Consider the following 18,844-nt stretch of genomic DNA (forward strand, 5'->3'; position numbering starts at 1 on the left):
ATCTGGTTTCCGCCAGACTATACCATGAGCCTTTCACTTGCTGATTTTGCTTTGTAGCCTCTTGCTGTAATAAATTATAACCATGAGTACAACTACAAGCTGAGTTCTCTGAATCCCTGTAATGAATCAACTAGAGGTGGTCTTGGGGATCTAATACATTAGTAGACTTAGAAATTTAACCTTTGGGATAGAATTAAGAGAAACAGTCATAACAACTGCTTAATATCTATAGGCAAGATCTATAGCTAAATTCCTTTTTAAAAATTTATCAAAACCCTCACTTTAAATATAAGAACTGATACTAAGTATTAAAAAAACAAAGTTACCTCAGTCAGGAAAACTCTGAACACTATATAGCTCTCAAATCAGAATTTTTAAAAAAAATCAGCTTCAATACTGCATAGGGATGGTAAACAATGCCCACTTTCCCTGAGCTCTCATTTTATCTTGGATTTCCATGCTTCCTTTCCATCCCAAAGGAACGGACTATTATATTCTAGTCAATCTCTCCTTTCAGCATGAGAACCCCAAGGCAAGGCAGTCATCAACCGGGTACAATACAAAGGCTGATTAACAGCCCCATAACAACAGATAATTTTCTTTTGTATAAATACCAAAGGGTCCATAGGTTCATTTCCCTTGGGTACAGGGCACACAGCTCATGACCATGTTAACAAAATGATATGACTCTTTTGGGAGGAAGATGACAGCCTAAAGCATCTGATCTGTTTCAGAAACATTGCTATATGAAATGTTATAAGAAAGGCAACCAGGATTAGTCACCAGAAGATTTAGTCCCAAGGGATTAGCTCTTCAGAATTCTTAAACAGCCTGGAAAAAAAAGTAATTTTGACTAGTTCAAAAAACACACACACACACACACACACACATACACACACACACAAAGAGACAGAAAGATTCTTGGGACAATTGGGGAAAACAAAAAATTTAAAATGGGATATTAGATGATATTATAGAATTATTTTTTTATTTTCTTAGGTGTGATGCTATTGTCCTTATGTAGAATAATGTTATTCTTTAGAGATGAATGCTTATTATCTTATTGTCAAAGATTCAGAAAAAAATATTAGTCATATACATATATACACATGTGTACACACACACACACACACATACACACAGAAAAAATTATATCCTGGCTAGATGATCCATTGGCTTATCTCCTTTTTTGCCCTTAACTAGGCTGTTTCACACTCTGTAGATGTAGAAGTTAATTTGTAGAAAACTGATAGTTATGCAAATAATTTCTACCCATAGATATGAATATGATATCTGGTAAAATGCAATTAATGATCACTGTATGTATACTGACCAGTTTTGCATGCATTTGTAAATTCACCTCAGCATTCCTTACCAGACTGTGAATGTGTGGCACTTTGAGTTCTCCTCTGAATTAGTTATATCCTATCAGTTCCGTGAGTTAAATAAAATCTTTGATGTGTTCATTTTATATTTGTATGAGTCTTGATTTTATCCTCTTGTAAAATTTATCCTTTAACAGTTTATATTTATACGAAGGATAAAGATTAGGTGAAAGGTAAACAGATGCTGTCGACTGTTTGGTATATTTGAAATTTTTTTATAATAAAATGTTGGAGGGAATTATTAAGAAATCAAATCAAAACAAAACACTTAATACCCAAATTTCACCATGACTACTGTATCTAGGCATAAGAAAGATTTCTGAAAAGCCAAATCATTTGCAGATACACGTACAAGGCATCCATATCCTAACTAAGCCTTGACTTTTGTACTTCTGTGGCCATGTTTGCATCACCCAATTTTAGCAAGAATCTCCCTACCAAATTGGCTTAGCTAGAATCCCCCATCCTTAGTATCTGATCATCCTCAGTATCTGACTGGGTTCCTCATCCTCCATCATCCCCCAGTGATGTCTGCTCACACTGGCCTGCCTTTAGGAGGAAGCCTGTTAAATTGGCTTAGCCAGAATTCCTCCTTTCCTCTGACCCTTCCTCTTAGTAAGTTTCCATCCAACAATCCCTCCACCTTGCTATAAATTCTCACTTTCCCTTGTCGTATTCAGAGTTCAGCCCAATCTCTCTCCCCTATTGCAAACGTCACTGTAGTAATAAAGTCTTGAATAGAGACTTCCTTTGACAAATGTCACAAATAACTTTTCCTTAACAATACCACCCACAACCGCCAGCAGAGTGACTAAAGTTGAAAAAACCAACAACACCAAATGTTGGCGAGGATGTAGAGCAACCAGAACTCTTAATATACAATGCAAGTGAGGGTATAAAATGTACAACCACTCTGGAAAAGGATAGCAGTTTCTTATAAAACTCAGCATACACCCACCCTATGATCCAACAATTCCGCTTTTAGGTCTTCGCTCAACAGAAATGAAAACATATGCTCATAAAAAGACTTCTACAAGAATGTAGCATTTACAGCCGTTAATATCCAAAATCTAGAAATAGCTCAGTTGTCCATCAAGAGGAGAAGGGATTAAAAAAATCAACAACAGTGTTAAAAAGAAAACCACAGGCCCATAATAAAGTCACTTATGCTAGGTCACCAAACTGGAGCTTAATACCTAACCCTAACTGCATTTTCAACCTCCCCTGGAAATGTAATCTTAACCAGTCAAGAATTTTCTGGTCAGTGCCAATAAGGTAACCTGTCCCATGGGCCCTCTCTATGGACATGATCATGGGAAGGGGTAACTCACCCAAAATAAACCTTTTCTTCTATGTGCCTTTAAAAACCTTTCCCTTTCTGTACCCCTTTGGAGTTCCTTTCTACTTGCTAGATGGGATGCTGCCTGATTAATGAATTGTTTAATAAAGCCAATTAGATCTTCAAATTTATTCAGTTGAATTTTGGTCTTTAACAGATTAGGTGGCAGCACTGGGATCCAAAGCAAACTTGTGGTGGCATCTGGAGACAACAAGAAACAGATGTGGTGCCCTGTAAACCCCTCTGAGTTCACGGTCTTTCTCGCCATTTCTGAGGGCTGCTGGTGAGCTCCTCTCGGTGGAGCTCCCCATCTGACTGGTCTTCCAGTCTAGGGTTACTGGTCGGTCTAGCCCCAGTCCTTAGCTCTTGGTTGAATCTACAATTCCCCGTTGGAATCCCTTCCCCAGTTCCAGCCCACAGTCCCCATTAACGGAGTCTGCCAGTTTAATCCACACTGGAAATTGCCGGTGGTGCACACAGGGCCTTCTATTAGCCAATCTGAAATAACTTCTAAACACCAGCCCTCAGTTCTGTCTTCAGATTCCATGCTGGGAACTGCAGCTGCAGTTCTCCCTTTGTTTGGAATCAATCCACGGTCCCCCTTCTTTGAGGTCTGCTGGTTCAATCTTTTCCCCAGTCCCTAGTTCTTTGGTTCCTGCTGGTGTCTACATTTCCATTTCCTCAGTACTGTTGGTTTCTGTTAATGTGCACATGAAGTAAAGGCTTAACTAAAAGAAAAATAATAAATTAATAACAATAGAATGGCTTCCTTAAAATCCAAAGAATTAAGTTGGCACATCTGCTTATTTTATACCTAAGAACTATGGTCCCAGAAGCTATAAATGTCTACGAGCCTGTAAAAGAATCATTAGTAGATTAAATGTAAGGCAAGGATTTCCCTTTAAAAAAAAAAAAAATACCCTTAGGAAAAACAAGTCACTTTATAAGCAATCCTTACAATGTGCCTCTTCCTATACGGGAGTTCTTTCAATCCTTTATTTTAAATATAAAATGCCAGTTGGGGTTGACACAATCAGCCGAAAACAAACTCAGTCAAGTTTGTTTTGGCTGCTTATAGAGGTAAGCTGATGGAACCAAGGAAAGATGACAAATTAAGCACAGATTTAGCAATTATTCCTGAGGATATGAACTCACACTTCTACAGGTTAAGCTGCCCTGTAAACCCTTTTAAAGATCACTTAAAAAAGTAAATAGTAGTTAAGTTGTGGTGATCACAGATATACACCAACTGGACATGTTGTAAAAGGATCCTAATGTTACACAAGTGGGTATCTGTAACTTGGGATAAAATATTCTTACCCATATTGAAAAGGGATTTATCTCAAAAACTGAAAATGTGATCTGGAAAAATATACTGGTTGACCCAAAATGTGGCTCCAGCGAGATGAAAATACTAAGGTCAAAGTTGTACGTGAAGATTTTGGAGAAAATTTTTTTATAAACAAAGAGGAAAAACAATATTTCTAAATTAGTGTGATTTTATGAAGTGTGTGATTCTAAACAGGTACATGTACCTAAATTTAAAATGTAAATTTTGTAAGTAGGGATTTGATTTGTTCACCTATGTACTTAAAAGTATATGTATGTTCAAGTTGACCAAAAAACGGGTTTTTTTGGACTTTTTAATAGGGAAATTGGGTGAAATTTGATATTTGGAATTGTCTTAGAGTTGAGCAACACGATACATGCTGAATTTCAATAAAGCAAAACTGATTCACCATAGCTAGCCTGTTGACCATGTAACCAAGCAGAGCTCTGGTCTCTTTTATCAGAGCGCAAAAAAACCAGTAAGTTTGATCATATATAGTGACTTGTTTCACCTCCATTTAATAATCTTTCAGAGATTATAACTTGAAGCAAGTCAACCGCAGGTGTCCAGGATTCATTCCTGGACCCCTGATGTTCCCTCGGTCAGGAGCTGCAGTGGCACAATGCTCAACGCTTGAAGCCAGCTCCTCAGCCTGTCTCCATCCCGCTCCCCGCCCCACCCCGAATCCCACTGGCTTCACCCGTCCAGCTGACCTAATTTCCTAGCACAGCCCACGGGCCTCCTCCATGCCCGGGAGGGTGGAGTCTTCCCTCCTAACAGCTCCTCTGACTGGAATGGCTACCCCCCAACTCCATCCTTTATAACCCGACACTCTCCCTGAAGTTGCCCTGACCACCTCAGTCCACAACATATGGCTTCTGCTCCCCCAAACCCTCGAGCAATGCAGTCATAATTTAGCACTTCCATGCTCTTGTAAATTATTCTGTGGTTGCTTCAGGCATGTTCTTTTTTCTAAGAGAAAAGAATTTTGAGGGCAGGAACTAAGACTGATAATCCTTCCAGATCCTCCCCACAGGTGACTGTCACTTGACTGAACGCTGTCTAATGACCTCATGCCATTTCAAGTGGAGGATGCTTTTGCCCCTGTTTCTAAGGGCAAACTAAAAGAAAAACAGGAGGAGTACCTTCTGTAAACAACTGTTTTTGGCAAACCTGCCTCTTCTGAGACTGTGCTGGTATTAACCTACTGGCCTGAATCAAAGCGCATTTGTAAAGGGGTGAGTGCAGATGGCACAAAAAAGGAAGACAACCACATCTTGTTTTCTAGAGTTGTAAAAGGTTCTCCACGCACCAACCCATCAGGGAAACAGCTTGTCAAGGCAGAAATCTTTACAAATACCCAGAACTTGACCACTGCTTATCACCTCCACCACCACAGCCCTGAGCTATGCTGCCATCATCCATCACCTGCAGTGATGGATGCAAAGGCCTCCTACAGGTCCCCTTGCACCCCTCCTCACCTCCCCACAATCCCAACACTCACCCACACGGGCCTGCTAGAATGCTAGTCAGATTGGGTCCAAACTCTCGGATCATGGATCAGTCTGACTCCTGGCAGGAAACAGATGGCACATTCCAAGTGGGGGATTTGAGGAGAGTTTCTAAAGGAACTAGTTACAGAGGTGTAGGTAGATGTAGGGAAACCACAAGAGAGAGTACAGAACTCTAGGGCAGGCAACATGGGCGTGCTCGATCTCCTCCTGGGCCTGAAAAGTGTGAAGAGAAGGAGTGGAGAGGGTGCCAAAGAACCCCAGTGAAAGGCACCTGAGAAGACTTGTGACCTCAAGTCTAGAGACCCTCCAGACCACGCAATCTGTCAGGAAAGGAGTAAACGTGCTGATCTCATTCTCCCTCTCTCTCATGCCCTATCAGTACGCCCCATGGCCAAATACACCTAGAAGCCATAAGGCAAGGGAGCCTTGTCCACCTCTTACGGCACATCGGCAGAGCGGCGTGGAAAAGGATACTGCGGGTCTGGGGAGGTAAAAAGAAGCCATCCAGCCAAATGGCTCCCCATCTCAATCAGGGCAACTGAAAGTATACTTACAATGGTCTGTAAGGGCCTACATGATCCGACTTCATCTCCTATTCTCCTGTTTACTAACCTCTCTCCTCACAGTGACCCTTCACTTACCAGGCACTAGGGACGCCTCAGGTCCTTTACACTTGCCACTTTCTCTGCCCAAAATGCTTCTCCCCCAGACACACCCATGGCTTGTTCCCTCACTTACTTCGGGTCTCAGCTCAAGCGGCAGGCATATCATCAGACGTTTTCCCTTACCACCTGATATAAAAACCCTTCCTGCTCCGACCCCACCCATTCCTGGCATACTTCATCTCTCTTATCCTGTTTTTCTCCACAGCACTTCTCATTAAAATTAGACAGACAGACAGATGGATATTTAGATAGATAGACAGATAGACAGCTTTTCCCCCCTTTTTTGTTGACTGTCTCCCTGGCCTAGAAGAAAAGTTTCATAAAGGCACCAACTTGGCCTCTTTTGCTTATTGCCTTATATCCAGTGCCTTGAACAGAGCCTGGCACATAGAAGACCCTCAAGTATTTGTTGAACGAATAAAAATGTGAATGAATAGAACAGAAGAATCCATAGCTAAGGGCTCTTTCCACTGTTTATAGGTTTAATTCCTATTATCAAATTGTTGCTTAACAAATAAATAAGGTTTCCTGATAATCAGACAGGAAACAGGAGATAAGCATTTGTTCTTATTGGCAATGGCACAAAACTAAACCCTGTCAGTAAATCCCTATGAATAAATGGACAGAACCAAAAGAATAACTAGTATCTTCTGTAGACAACTCCTCCTAACAAGGTTGGTATTTCTTACGCATATATATCCTTATTATCCTACCCACCTAGTACCTCTAAGCCTCAGTTTTCTCGTCTGTGAAATGGAAAAGGATTGAGTGATACAATGTATGGAGAGCATTTAGCACAGAACTGGGACTCAGTAAATGGACACTACTATGATTATTAGTAGTGTTGACACTGAGGTAACCATCTGTATGAGATACTACATCATCTTCCTACTCTCTGGAACTGTTTATCCCAGACTTTTAAAATGTGAACTGGAAGAATGACATGGAAAAGACAAACAAGATGCTTTACTATCTATCTACATAGTTGGGTCTACAATTGAAAGACACCCTATAATAACAGTGTTCCATATCAGCGCCTAGCCTTGGCCCTGGCTGACCTTCTGGCAGCCCAGAATCTTGTTGCCTCCATTTTTGCATCACTTATTATGCCTAGACATTTAAAATATAAGTGCTAGTATTTCCTGGCAGGAACTAAGCAGGGGCATTCGACTGAAAAAAATAAAGTAGTACAGGAAAAAGAGAGCAGATCAGCAAAACTCCTGATAATGTTCCTGTTTTTGACTTGCCCCTTTAACCATGGAAGTCTCTGTCCTGGTCTCTAAATTAACAGACCAGCTTCTGATCCCCTTTTCTCCACTAGTATTCTGTCCATATCCTTATCTGCTGGGTCAGTCAATTACATAAAAAGGAAAAAGGAAAAGGCTTCACCTGAATAAACTCTACAGTCCGTCACTTAGGAATACTACAAAGATCCTGTAGGTTTTTCATTGATGGGAGATTTCTTTGCAATCTTTTGCAAAAGACTTCTGTAGAAAGACACAGTGGTGGGCTAACTAAGCTGGGGAGCTAGATTCAAAAGGTAAGGGCTAAAACCCATGTAGCATAAATCTCCAGTTATAATATTCTTTCTGCTACTATGTGTATAACTGTGTATTCAAGTCCTTGTTTTTTGTTATACATTTATAATTATATTCATAGTCATAAATATAAAATATGATAACTATCACTACTAATTTTGCCTAAATGGCAGGCTTTCAAGTTCAGGTATGAAAGTCAAAGCAAGTCCCTCCAATGTTAAGCCTGGGAACTGATCTTACTACTAAGAGATCTTATTTTATTTGTTAGTACTAAAGCCTGATGCTAATTTGTTAGTACCAAAAAGAATCATCTCAACCACCTCTAGTGACGGATGGGCAAACATTTCCACAATAACTTGGGAACAATTCCAAATGGAGAATGAAAAGAAAAACAAAACTAGAGTTCACTACTCATTCCTCAAGCACTTTTCAAAGTGATAGGTTCGAGGCCTCAGTGAATTAAGGATAAGTCATCTAAAAATGTATAATTTTATTATAGCGCTTTCCAGACAGTATTGCTTTCCTCAACTTGGCTGTGCCATGCTCTTAGTCAGAAACTGGTTTATTTCTTTGTATTTCCAGCGTTTAACATTGTGTCCAATACTTTGCTGGTGCTCAAATGATTGCATGACTACTAAAATGCCCACCCACGAGGCAGGCCCTACACCTAGCACTGTAGGTCAGAAATTAAACAGATCCTGGAATGGCATGAACGCCGTCTGGCCGCTTCTCTTCCCCTCTATGTCCCAAAACTACGAGCAGGGTGAGGAAAGTGCACTATCCATCTGAAAACCTCCCGATGTCCCGGCAGAATGAAACCGGCTGTCTGACCCGCCCAGGCTGCTTCAGTCGTCCAGGCACAGAACACGATTCTCTTCGCTTCCTTAGGCGGAGAGGACCCGGGTACTGTCTTCCCCTCCAAACCCAGCCCTGACAACGACCCCTCCCCAACCTGGCCCCACAAATGAAATGCTCCATTCCCCAACCCAACCAAGCCTGGGCGCCCAGAGCTTCCCAGAGGAAAGGTGCCGCGGTGCACTGTGGGAGTAGTAGTTCCCCGGTAAGTTCCGCACGCCTACGGCCCTGCGGACAGAACTCCCGCTCCCAGAAGCCCCCGCGTGGGCGCCTCGCTCAGTCCGGCCACCTCACCTGTTCTATGGACGTGACTGTTTCCACCGAGTCGTCCTGCAACCGCTCCCGCGCGTGCTCGGGCCTCAGACTGTACAGCGGCTCTGACCAGATAGGGGCGGAAGATGGAGGGCAATAGTAGGTGAAGGAACTCGGAGAAGCCATAATCAGGAGAGCAGCAGGCGGTGTATAGGACTCCCTTCGTCAAACAACAACGCGCATTGAAACTCAAGCGGGCTAAGTAGCTACGGAGAGCGGGTAGAGTCAAAAAGACTTTGAACGCGAGCCTCTCTCCACCCGCCTACACATCTTCAGGGAGCGAGTTACTAGGATGCTGCCGCCCCCCATTGGGCATAGGAGCTGCTGCAGGAGGCTCGGCTTCCTGGCGCGCAAGGAAGGAAGGAAGGAAGGAAGGACGAAGGAAGGATGTGTCTCTCCATCTGGGTTTCATTTCAGAGAGATGGTGTAGGACGCCTCGGTTCGTTATGCAAATTAACGCACGCACACTTCAACATTGTGCTAATTGTCACCTAATTGTAATGGCAGTAGTTCGCAGTTTCGGGTCCCCAAGAACCGTGAGTGGAACTGTAAAAACATTTTGACAGTTCTCCTGACTCACACGCTGTCGCTAATAGAATTACTGTGCACCTTTGGGTGCTGCGTGACCGCCGCCCAGGAGAAGCCTTTGGCTTCTCAACAAGGGAATTGCCTTCTCGGTACTCCCTGATGGAGGGAAGGGGCATTGTAGCTGTCTCCTATCCCCCAGGGAGTTAGCATGCAGTAGCAGGAACTAAAGTGCAGCAGAAGGAAGAAGTATAAGGGCAACGACAAAGGGAAAAGTCGTTTATTCAGCAGTTGTTTAGGGAGCCCCCTACTGTACGTCACACGCTGTGCTAGGCTCCAGAAATACAAAAGTGAACAAAACAAACAAGGTCCCTGCCCTTGGGAACCTTACCGTCCAGTGGAATAGACAGAATTAATGAACGAACACAATGAATATGTGAAGACTTGCGATAAACGGTATGAAAGAAAATAACAGGGTCTACGAGAGAGTGGAAAGGAGGAAGGGACTCATTAGATTGGGTGGTCAGGCCAAGCCTCTCCGAGGCCTCTCGGAGACCCAAAGGACGACAAGGAGCCGTCCACACGAACGATGTGGGGAAGAGCTCCACGAGAAGAAGGAACAGCAAGTTTGAGAGAATACTGCTACAGATATACGTATGTATGTGTATTAATTCTGATGATTTAATCTGAAGGTGTTCAGAATAAGTAAACGCATTGAGCAGGGTTAACCATCACATATGCCTACATAAAAATGTTAAAGTTGTGATTTTCGGAAAATCCTGTCTTTGGACAAGAAATAGAAGAGAATCTCTTCCAGGGTCCTGAAAGGACTACATCAAAATTGTATACCAAAAATTGGGGCAGAGGGACAGAAGATACCATAATAACGGGCTTTCCGGAGAGACTTGGACAACTTCCTGCTCAGAGTATTTTACTCTGTTCCCACTCAATTCCAAGGCACATGTCTTGAACCCAAGGAACTGTGCTGTGGTATTTCACAACCAACCATTCTCCTCTTACGCATCTCTGGTGTTAAATAGAAGCTCTCAGATTCTAAAGATGAGGCTGGGATGCCCTAAAGGCAGGTAAACACTATCACCATGTCCATTTTAGTGGTCCTGTTGCTGAGTTAAGTCCTGTAGGTGGCTGAATGTTTCTAAATCTGAGAATAAGTGACACTGTGTGGGTTAGGGTCATGGATATGACTGCACTGTACTTCCCTCTCTATTTGCATCTTATTGTCTTTCCCTTGGTTCTGTTTTGGGGAAAAAAAGGTCTGATAAGGTCTGAGTCACATCTAAGGATTCTTTGTAAAGAGTTGCTTTGCTGGCTAGAAATTTAAGTTGAGCTACTGAAAGAGTAGCTGGAACAGTTCTGTAACAAGTTGTTATATCTGTTACAGGTGCACCTAAAGCAATTGCAAATTGTATTCAAGAAATGGAAATCCATTTCTGAAATGCAGTCTCTTCTGCGTTGGGATCTAAAAGGAGCATGGCAAGAGTCCCCTGCAGGATACCGTCTGTTCATTCAATAGGCATTTATTGAGTCCCCATTATGTGCTGAGCACTGAGCTAAGTGCTGAGGAGACATTGGTGAAAAAGCCAGACACAGTCTCAACCCTTAGAGGGCTCATGATTTACCAGAAGAAACAAGACATTAAAAAATCGTTACAAAATTGACTATTTCATTACAGTTGGGGGAAATGGCAGACCCATAGGCCATTGTGAGATTATATAACAGGGAAATTTACGATATGGAAGATCAGGAAGGACTCACATAAGGAAATGAGTTAATTAATTCAGGGTGAGGGGACATCCCAGGCAGAGGAAACCCAATGACAACCAAAGGTCAAGGGAAACAAGGAATGAAAAATATGAGGAGTTTGTACTCTGTGTAGCATTAGAGAGGACTGCTTAGTCTTGGATCAGCAATGGCCCACCAATTGTCCTTCCTCTAGGTTTGATAAAACCACTGGTTCAAGAAGCAGAATGAACATAAATATTGGCAGTATGGCAAAGAACGATATACTTACAGGAGAAAATAATAGCAACTGCAGCTTGGACTGCAGATGGTTTGGGTTTATTTTACTCAAATGTCTGGTATTTTTCTAAATTGAGCTGTGAGTCGTAATTGTTTCTTTAAAAATAATACAAAATGTAGAGAGTACTATTTTGTATGTTGAAGAGCAAGAAAACAAGAAAAAAAAATAGTGACCTAAATGAACCACTAGAGGTCGCTCCTGACCCCGAGTAAGCTTACAGAGTAGGCCTTTTTTAAAACCGCTCTCACTGCATTACTCACAGAAGCCCATATGTCGGCATGAATTGTTTCTTTTAATATCTTCTGAAAGTATATAATATTCAAGTACACATCTTGTAAAGATTAGAAAATGGAAAGAACTCATCCATTATCCTGCTAGATAATTAATTTCCTGCCCACATTTACGTGTCTACCCACAGCTGTGGCCTCCGATCCTGGCTTCCCTGTCCCTCCTCTTTCTCTGGACAGAATGACTGCCCTTACTGAGGGCCAGCCCCACCCCCTCCCCTCATGCCCAACCCGTGGATGTTACTCCAGCAATTCTCCCTTGTCTCTCTTAAAACGTCAAGTACATTATCCCTGTACTTGGTTATGCCCATCACCCTCAAACAGGCTACTTCTCCACTCTTGGGGGAAAAAAGACATTGTTAACCCTCTTGATTCCACCCTCTTTCAGCACCTTCCCATCACTCATTTCCTCCCAGTGTCTCCAATTCCTCTCCTCCAAATACCTCCTGAACCCATTCCCATCTGGCTTCCCCATCAGTTCTTGTCAAGTCCCTGTTCAACTCCGTGTTGCTAAATCCAAGGGCCAGTTCTCAGTCCTCATCTGTCTTCCTGCTTGACTTCCTAGCAATATTTCTTATTAGCAGTTCCCTTCTCTAGAAATATTTTCTTGTTGTGTCCAGTACTAGCCTTTGCTACTTCTTCATCTTCCTGACACCTTCACTTTGGAGGGCTCTGTCTACACTCATCACCTGTGAGCTCATTTAGTCTTGATGTTTTAAATACTACCGTTGGGTTGAAAACTCCTTCATTTATATCTCCAGCCTGGATCCCCTGAACTCTGAGTTCATATCTAATATCTAATATCCTGTTTGCATTTCCACTTACATGTCTAACAGGCATCTCCACACCAGAGCTGCCGGCCTTCCCTTCCAAGCCTCTGCACTCAGTCTTCCCCATCTCAGTTGTGCTAACTCCATCCCTCCACTTGGAGTCCATCCCTGATGCCTCTCTTTCTCTCATTCCCCATAAATCTTGTTGAAGACATACACAGAATCAGACCAGTGCTTATTGATTCCACCGCTAGTGTCCTGGTCCAAGCCACCACCATGTTGCTTGGATTCTTACACTCATCTCTTAACTCCCTGTTTTCCATGTTTCGGCTCTTGCCTCTCTGTAGCCAAATACAAGCTCAAAAGCCAGAATGAACCTTTTCATTATAAGCAAAGTTACCCTTTTGCTCAAAGGCTTCTTCTCATCTCAAAGTCAAAATCAAGGTCCTTAACCATGGCCTAGAAGGCCCCGACAACATGGCCTTTACTCCTTGTACTCTCCCGCTTGCTCACACTGTCCCCCCCCCCCCCCCCCCCCCCCCGCACTGGCCCCATGCTGGCCTCAGAGTGCTTACGCTTGCTACCCCCTCCCTGCGATGCTCTGCCCTCAGGTACAGGCAAGCCTTGTCCACCCACTTCTTCAAGTCTGACTCAAGTCTTTAGCTTAACTCAAATTCCTTTCCCTTCAGGCCTTTCCTGAGCTCCCCCTACAAAGCTGAAATGCCACCATCTCACACCAACACGCTGTCTTTACTTTTCTCCATTGCACTTATCACCAGCTAACAGACCTTACCTTTAATGTATTTATTTTATTTACCAAAATGTAAGCTCTCAGGGCAGAGATTTTTGTACTGGTCATTGCTTATTCTTTGGCACATAACAGGCATTGAGTCGGTTAAATGATGTGAGTGATTTCCAGTCATTGTAATACACATTTTGAGGACTCGTTTCTAGAACGCGCTGTAGAAGATAAAGACAATGAACATAATACTGGCCTTACTCATCCGGAGTTCACTAGCTAATAAAAACAGACACTGTATACATACAAAATAAATAAATGTATTTGAGTAAATATACAATAAAATATTTAAATACATACAAACAAAATAAGACATATATGCAAAATGCAGTGGGAGAACAGGAAAGGAGTAATTAATTTTAATCTATTTAATGAGGATAGCACCTTAATATGTAATATTTGTGCTTAGCAATACTTTCTTTTTTTTAAAAGATTTCTTTATTTCACAGAGGGAGAGAGCAGGGGACTGGGGGGAGGGGCAAAGAGAGAGGGAGAGAGAGAATCTCAAGCAGACACAGGGCTAATTCCCACGACCCTGAGATCATGACCTGAGCCGAAACCAAGAGTCAGATGGTCAACTGACACCACCACCCAGGCGCCCATTTAGTAATACTTTCAACAGAATAAATATTCTCTGGTAATATTTTTAAATGACTACATTTAGAATTTGGAAATTGTGAAATTTTATTTTTTATTCTTATTTCCTGTAGCACACAAAAGGAAATATAAAGTCTCAAATCATTCAAAGAATAGTTTTCTGAATACAGTGATTTTATGGCACAGGGAAAAACTGTACTCCTCAGAAATCAACAAATCATCAATCACACATACCTGCATTATTTTATTGTGTCATATGTTGATATAAAATTTATCAAATTATGTATTATTCATTACAGATACTCCATTACTGTAAACCTGTCCAAAGTATTGACTCTTAGTCCCCTTTGATCATGGCAAGAACTATTTTACCAGCAGATACAAAATAGAAGCCAATTTAAAGAGCACTGTTCCCAATGAGAAGGCTGAGAAATTAGTTTAAAACCTGTTGAGAGACAATGTCAGGGGTACACACTCCAGAGCATCCCCGAGACTCTCAACCCAGTCTGTGCCTTTGAAAATACAGATTCTCCCAGGCACCAGCCCCGGCCCACCAAGTCAGAATCCCTGGGGCCAGAGACCCGGCACCCGCGTTTTTTTAAAGCACCACACGTGATGCTCATACACAGGGTTGAGAGCTGCCAGGAATCTTTCTGCACAGCAGAAATGCTGGCTGTCCACCAGAGTTCTGTTCCCCTTCCAGAGCAGGGAGTCGCAGCTGGGCGCTGATTGCCCAGCAGTGCCCCTTGCATTTAGGCAGGGCCTGGTGACTGAGCTCTGACCAGTGGACCATGGGCAAAAGTGATATCTACCAAATCCAGGCCTGGCCCCTCAAAACCTTCTTGATCATCTATTTCCTCTCTCCCCCAGCAGGATGTCAGTGCCCAGGGCAGCCCTCCGTATTCAAAAGGACTTCATGCCCCGCGTTCTAAAAGTTCAAAATCTCAAGTGACAAAGAGATCTTCAGTGTTTTCTTCCACTGGACAAATGGCCATAATCCCTTTAGAGATTCCCAATTATTTTCTGGGCAAATATTGTGATCTCTTTCAAATGTGTATTATTACTACTTCAAATAGCCTTTTTGAAGTTTGCTAACTTGTTTTTTTTTTAAGATTTTATTTATTTATTTGACAGAGAAAGAGAGAGCGCGCGCCCACAAGCAGGGGGAGCAGCAGAGGGAGAGAGAGAGAGAAGCAGGCTTCCCACTGAGCAGGGAGCCCATGGGGCTTGATCCCAGGATCCTGAGATCATGACCTGAGCTGAAGGCAGATGCTTAACTGACTGAGCCACCCAGGCGCCCTGGAAGTTTGCTAACTTAAGACTACAGGGTAAACCTTCCCCTCCCCTGTTCAGTGTCCCAAAATTTCATCTTCCCTAGAGAGTGTCACAGGCCCCCTTCCCCCACCCCCCCCCCCCCCCCCCCGCTGTGTACAAGGCAGTCTTAGAGGGGGGGCTCAGGGGTATAGTTAGAAAAAGAAAGCCTGTAACCTTGAAGTGTGAGGGACTGGAGGGTTGTATTTCCCAATCCTTGCTTGGCGGGCACTTTCCTCGATCCTTCCTGCAAAGCAGAGCCTATAAAGAGCATCTCTTGCTTTTAAATTGAGTCCCACAGTGGGAGTCCTTATTGAAGACAGCAGAGCCTCTGCCACCCTGGGTGCCTTAATGACTTTGTAGCACAGAACCACCCCCATTCCCACCTCCTTGCTGCCCAACACACTTCACATGAGAGGGAAGTCTTTATATGTGAGTGCCTGAGACTGAAGTGTTTATCTGTTACAGTATCTAACATTGCCTTAACTAATACATATAATGAATGATTTTATTCCTACATAGATTCCTAAGTATGGGGTCCCCACTATCCTAATCTTTGTAGGAATGATTTTATTCCTACATAGATTCCTAAGTATGGGGTCCCCACCCCACCCCCCAAACATAACTTTGACAGTAAAAGTCTGATATGACATACATTGCCTGGTTCGTGGTTACTAGTTATGTCTTCTCAACTCTAGTCTCATAAAGGGAAGAATCTTCTGAGGTTTTCCCATCATGAAATCCTCCCATCGACAGTCTAGACCACCTATTAGGAAGCCACAGGAAAGGTTTAACTTTTACTTCCTATTCCAAGATAGTGAAATCATTCCTAAAAACTATCTGTGCACAGGAAATATCTGATGAGGCTCCTGGATTTGTTCTTCATCACGGGTTGAATTGTGTCTCTCCCCACCCCCCAATTCATACGTTGAAGTCCTAACCTCTAAAACCTCAGAATGTGACTATGTGGGGAGATAGGAGCTCTAAAGAAGTAATTAAGGTAAAATGAGGTCATATGTTTGGGCCCTAATCCAATCTGACTGATGTCTTTGTAAGAAGAGGAGTTGGACACAGGAAGGCACAGAATGTGAATAGGAAGATGGCCAGCTGGAAGGAGAGAGGCTTCAGAAGAAACCAACCCTGCCAACACCTTGACCTTGGACTAATAGCCTTGAGAACGGGGAGAAAATAAACTTCTCTTGTTTAAGCCACCCAGTATGTGGTACTTTGTGATGGCAGCCCAAGCTAATCCAGTCCTGAAGGTGGTGGCCAGGATACCAAGGACAACCTGAAGTGGTACTGGGGGTCCTTTTGTGTTAGCTTGACTTACCATCAGGATTGTTTCCTTTGGTCCCCAACCCCAAAATGCATGTGTCTCTGAGAACTTGCCTTCCCCCCTTCTTCCCTTGTCATTTCAGTCTTTCTTCCCCCCTTTCTCTGTTTATTAGAGATAGAAAGGAAAAAGGATGGGGGCACCTGGCTGGCTCAGTAGGTAGAGCATGCAACTCTTGATCTCGGGGTGGTTAAGTTCAAGCCCCATGTTGGGTATAGAGATTACTTAAAAATAAAATCTTAAAAAAAAAAAAAGAAAGGAAAGAGGATACTGAGATGATGGGGAAGGGGGTTCTGTCCTGTTTAGTCTAGTCCTGAGATAAGGTGGGACTCCTTCTACAAGGTGAGCATATCACTTAATGTCAGTCAAGATTGGAAACACGGGTATGAATCTGGAAGACACCTGGAGTTTTGCTAACGAGGAGCCCCATGGTCCAGCTATGTTGGTCTCAGCAGTGGGATGTCCTATCAGGACATCTCTCCCATTATTCAGCTCTGGCAATGGCAGATCCTGCTGGCTGCTTAAACAGGGAGGATGCTCAGTGTGTTTGGGCTGGGGGTGGCAGGAAGCAGGGGCAGGCCCTTGTCTCCCTGGTAAAAGAATGGGCATAACATAACTGAGAAACTGATTCTTGGAGGCTTCTTGTGGGAGAGACATCCAGCAACCATTCTTAGACGTCTCCCAGCTCTACTGAAACCTGTCCCAGTCCAAGTTGACCTCAACTGGGGAGGATGCCAGAATGTCCCACTGAGTGCTGATGTAAGGAGGTGGAATTAGGTATTTCAGTTATAAAGTCCCTGGTTAAAGCAAACTTGTTGTCTTCACTAGTTTATATAGTTCTTTTGCTAACACTGTCCCCAAATCATAGCTCTTCCATCTCATAGTGTGTGAAACACACACACACACACACACACACACACATTTCTGAAAGCAGCTGAGCCAGGATGTGAATGGACAATCCAGATGTCTAGCTTGGACTTCTAGATGATTCCTTTTTGCTTTTCTGCTTTTAAAACAATATAAGCTACTGAATAAAGCATAATGAGATATCCTTAATTTTTTTATGAGTATGAGTATTTATTTCCCCAGAGTCATTTAGGAAACCTCACTTCCTTTTCTGTCTTGCCTAGGGAAAGCCATTTCCTTCAAAGTGAAGTTTCTTCTTGGACTAGGCACTTACCTCCGGTTGCATCTTCTTTCCTATTTCTTGGACAGAAGCAAACAGAGAGCCACTAATGGTCCCACTAAGCAGGCCTGCAGAGAATATTTATCACTAAGATGCCAATCAATGGGAAGGCAGCTGGCTGTGCCCAGAGGGGGTCAGGCTGAGTTGAACCTGCACTCCATACTGTGTGTAGTAGTGTGGATAAGAATCACAGCAGGATGGCTCGAGTTCCTGGAAAACATCCCTGACCATCTGTGGGATACACTTACCACCCATGTATGCATAGGGAAAACATTACGTGGTCTCTGTCCCTCAGCACTTATTGAGTACTGTCAAGTGCTGTGCTAAGTCCTCTCCACACATTATATCATCTTTCCAACAATCCTGTGAAGATATCCCTATTTTACAGATGAGGAAACTGAGGCATGGAGGCATACAGTAACATGCTCAAGGTTGCACAGCCAGTGAGTGGAGGAGCTGTGGCTGGAACCCAGTGTGCCCAACTCCAGAGACCCCAGCACACACCGGAAGCCCAGTTGAATCCAGTGAAGAAAAATACACCTGGAAATCTTAAAAATGTTAATGGAATTCACAGGATCCATTTTCTCAACTTTTCATGTCATCAAAGTAGCTATCAGGTTCAGGAGTTTTTCTTTATTATAAATTTAGACACGTTGCCTAAAATACAACTCTTCAAGTCAAGAAGATGGACTTACTGCTTTCCTTAACCTACTACTGAAAAATATATTCTCTATCCAGTACTCAGATACACACTTTTCACCACTTTTAAAAGATCTAATGAGCTGGGCTTGTTCACCCCTAATACTGTTTTAAGGAATACACAATTTTCTAGACTCCAGAAAACATGCATTTGCCTCTCTCTGGTGCTAACACATTCAGTGGTAGTAAATTAAGTCTTGAAAGAGGCCCATGCGTTCTTTGGTGTCATGGGCGTATACCGGCAGAAATACTTAGTGGTCTGAAATAATGTAATGGCATCCTGAGCATCCTGGCATCTAAGCCGCTTAGACCCAAAACAGATACTTTTGCCTGTCTGAAGGATGGTGCATTCGTAAAT

General features: G+C 43.0%; 1 protein-coding gene across 2 annotated transcripts in view; it reads right to left on the reverse strand.

Annotated features, from left to right (window-relative positions):
• The window catches only part of LOC113908809 (protein farnesyltransferase subunit beta), a 61,498-nt gene extending 52,297 nt beyond the window's left edge, over positions 1 to 9,201 (reverse strand). For both annotated transcript variants that reach the window (XM_027569277.1, XM_027569276.1), the window contains exon 1: positions 8,921 to 9,201. In XM_027569277.1, the coding sequence (XP_027425078.1) occupies positions 8,921 to 9,064 (144 nt within the window). In that variant the 5' untranslated portion in view covers positions 9,065 to 9,201. The remainder of the gene's footprint in view (positions 1 to 8,920) is intronic.
• Between the last annotated feature and the right edge of the window lie 9,643 nt (positions 9,202 to 18,844).

The sequence above is a fragment of the Zalophus californianus genome, chromosome 6, assembly GCF_009762305.2.
Source record: "Zalophus californianus isolate mZalCal1 chromosome 6, mZalCal1.pri.v2, whole genome shotgun sequence".
Classification (NCBI taxonomy): Eukaryota; Metazoa; Chordata; class Mammalia; order Carnivora; family Otariidae; genus Zalophus; species Zalophus californianus.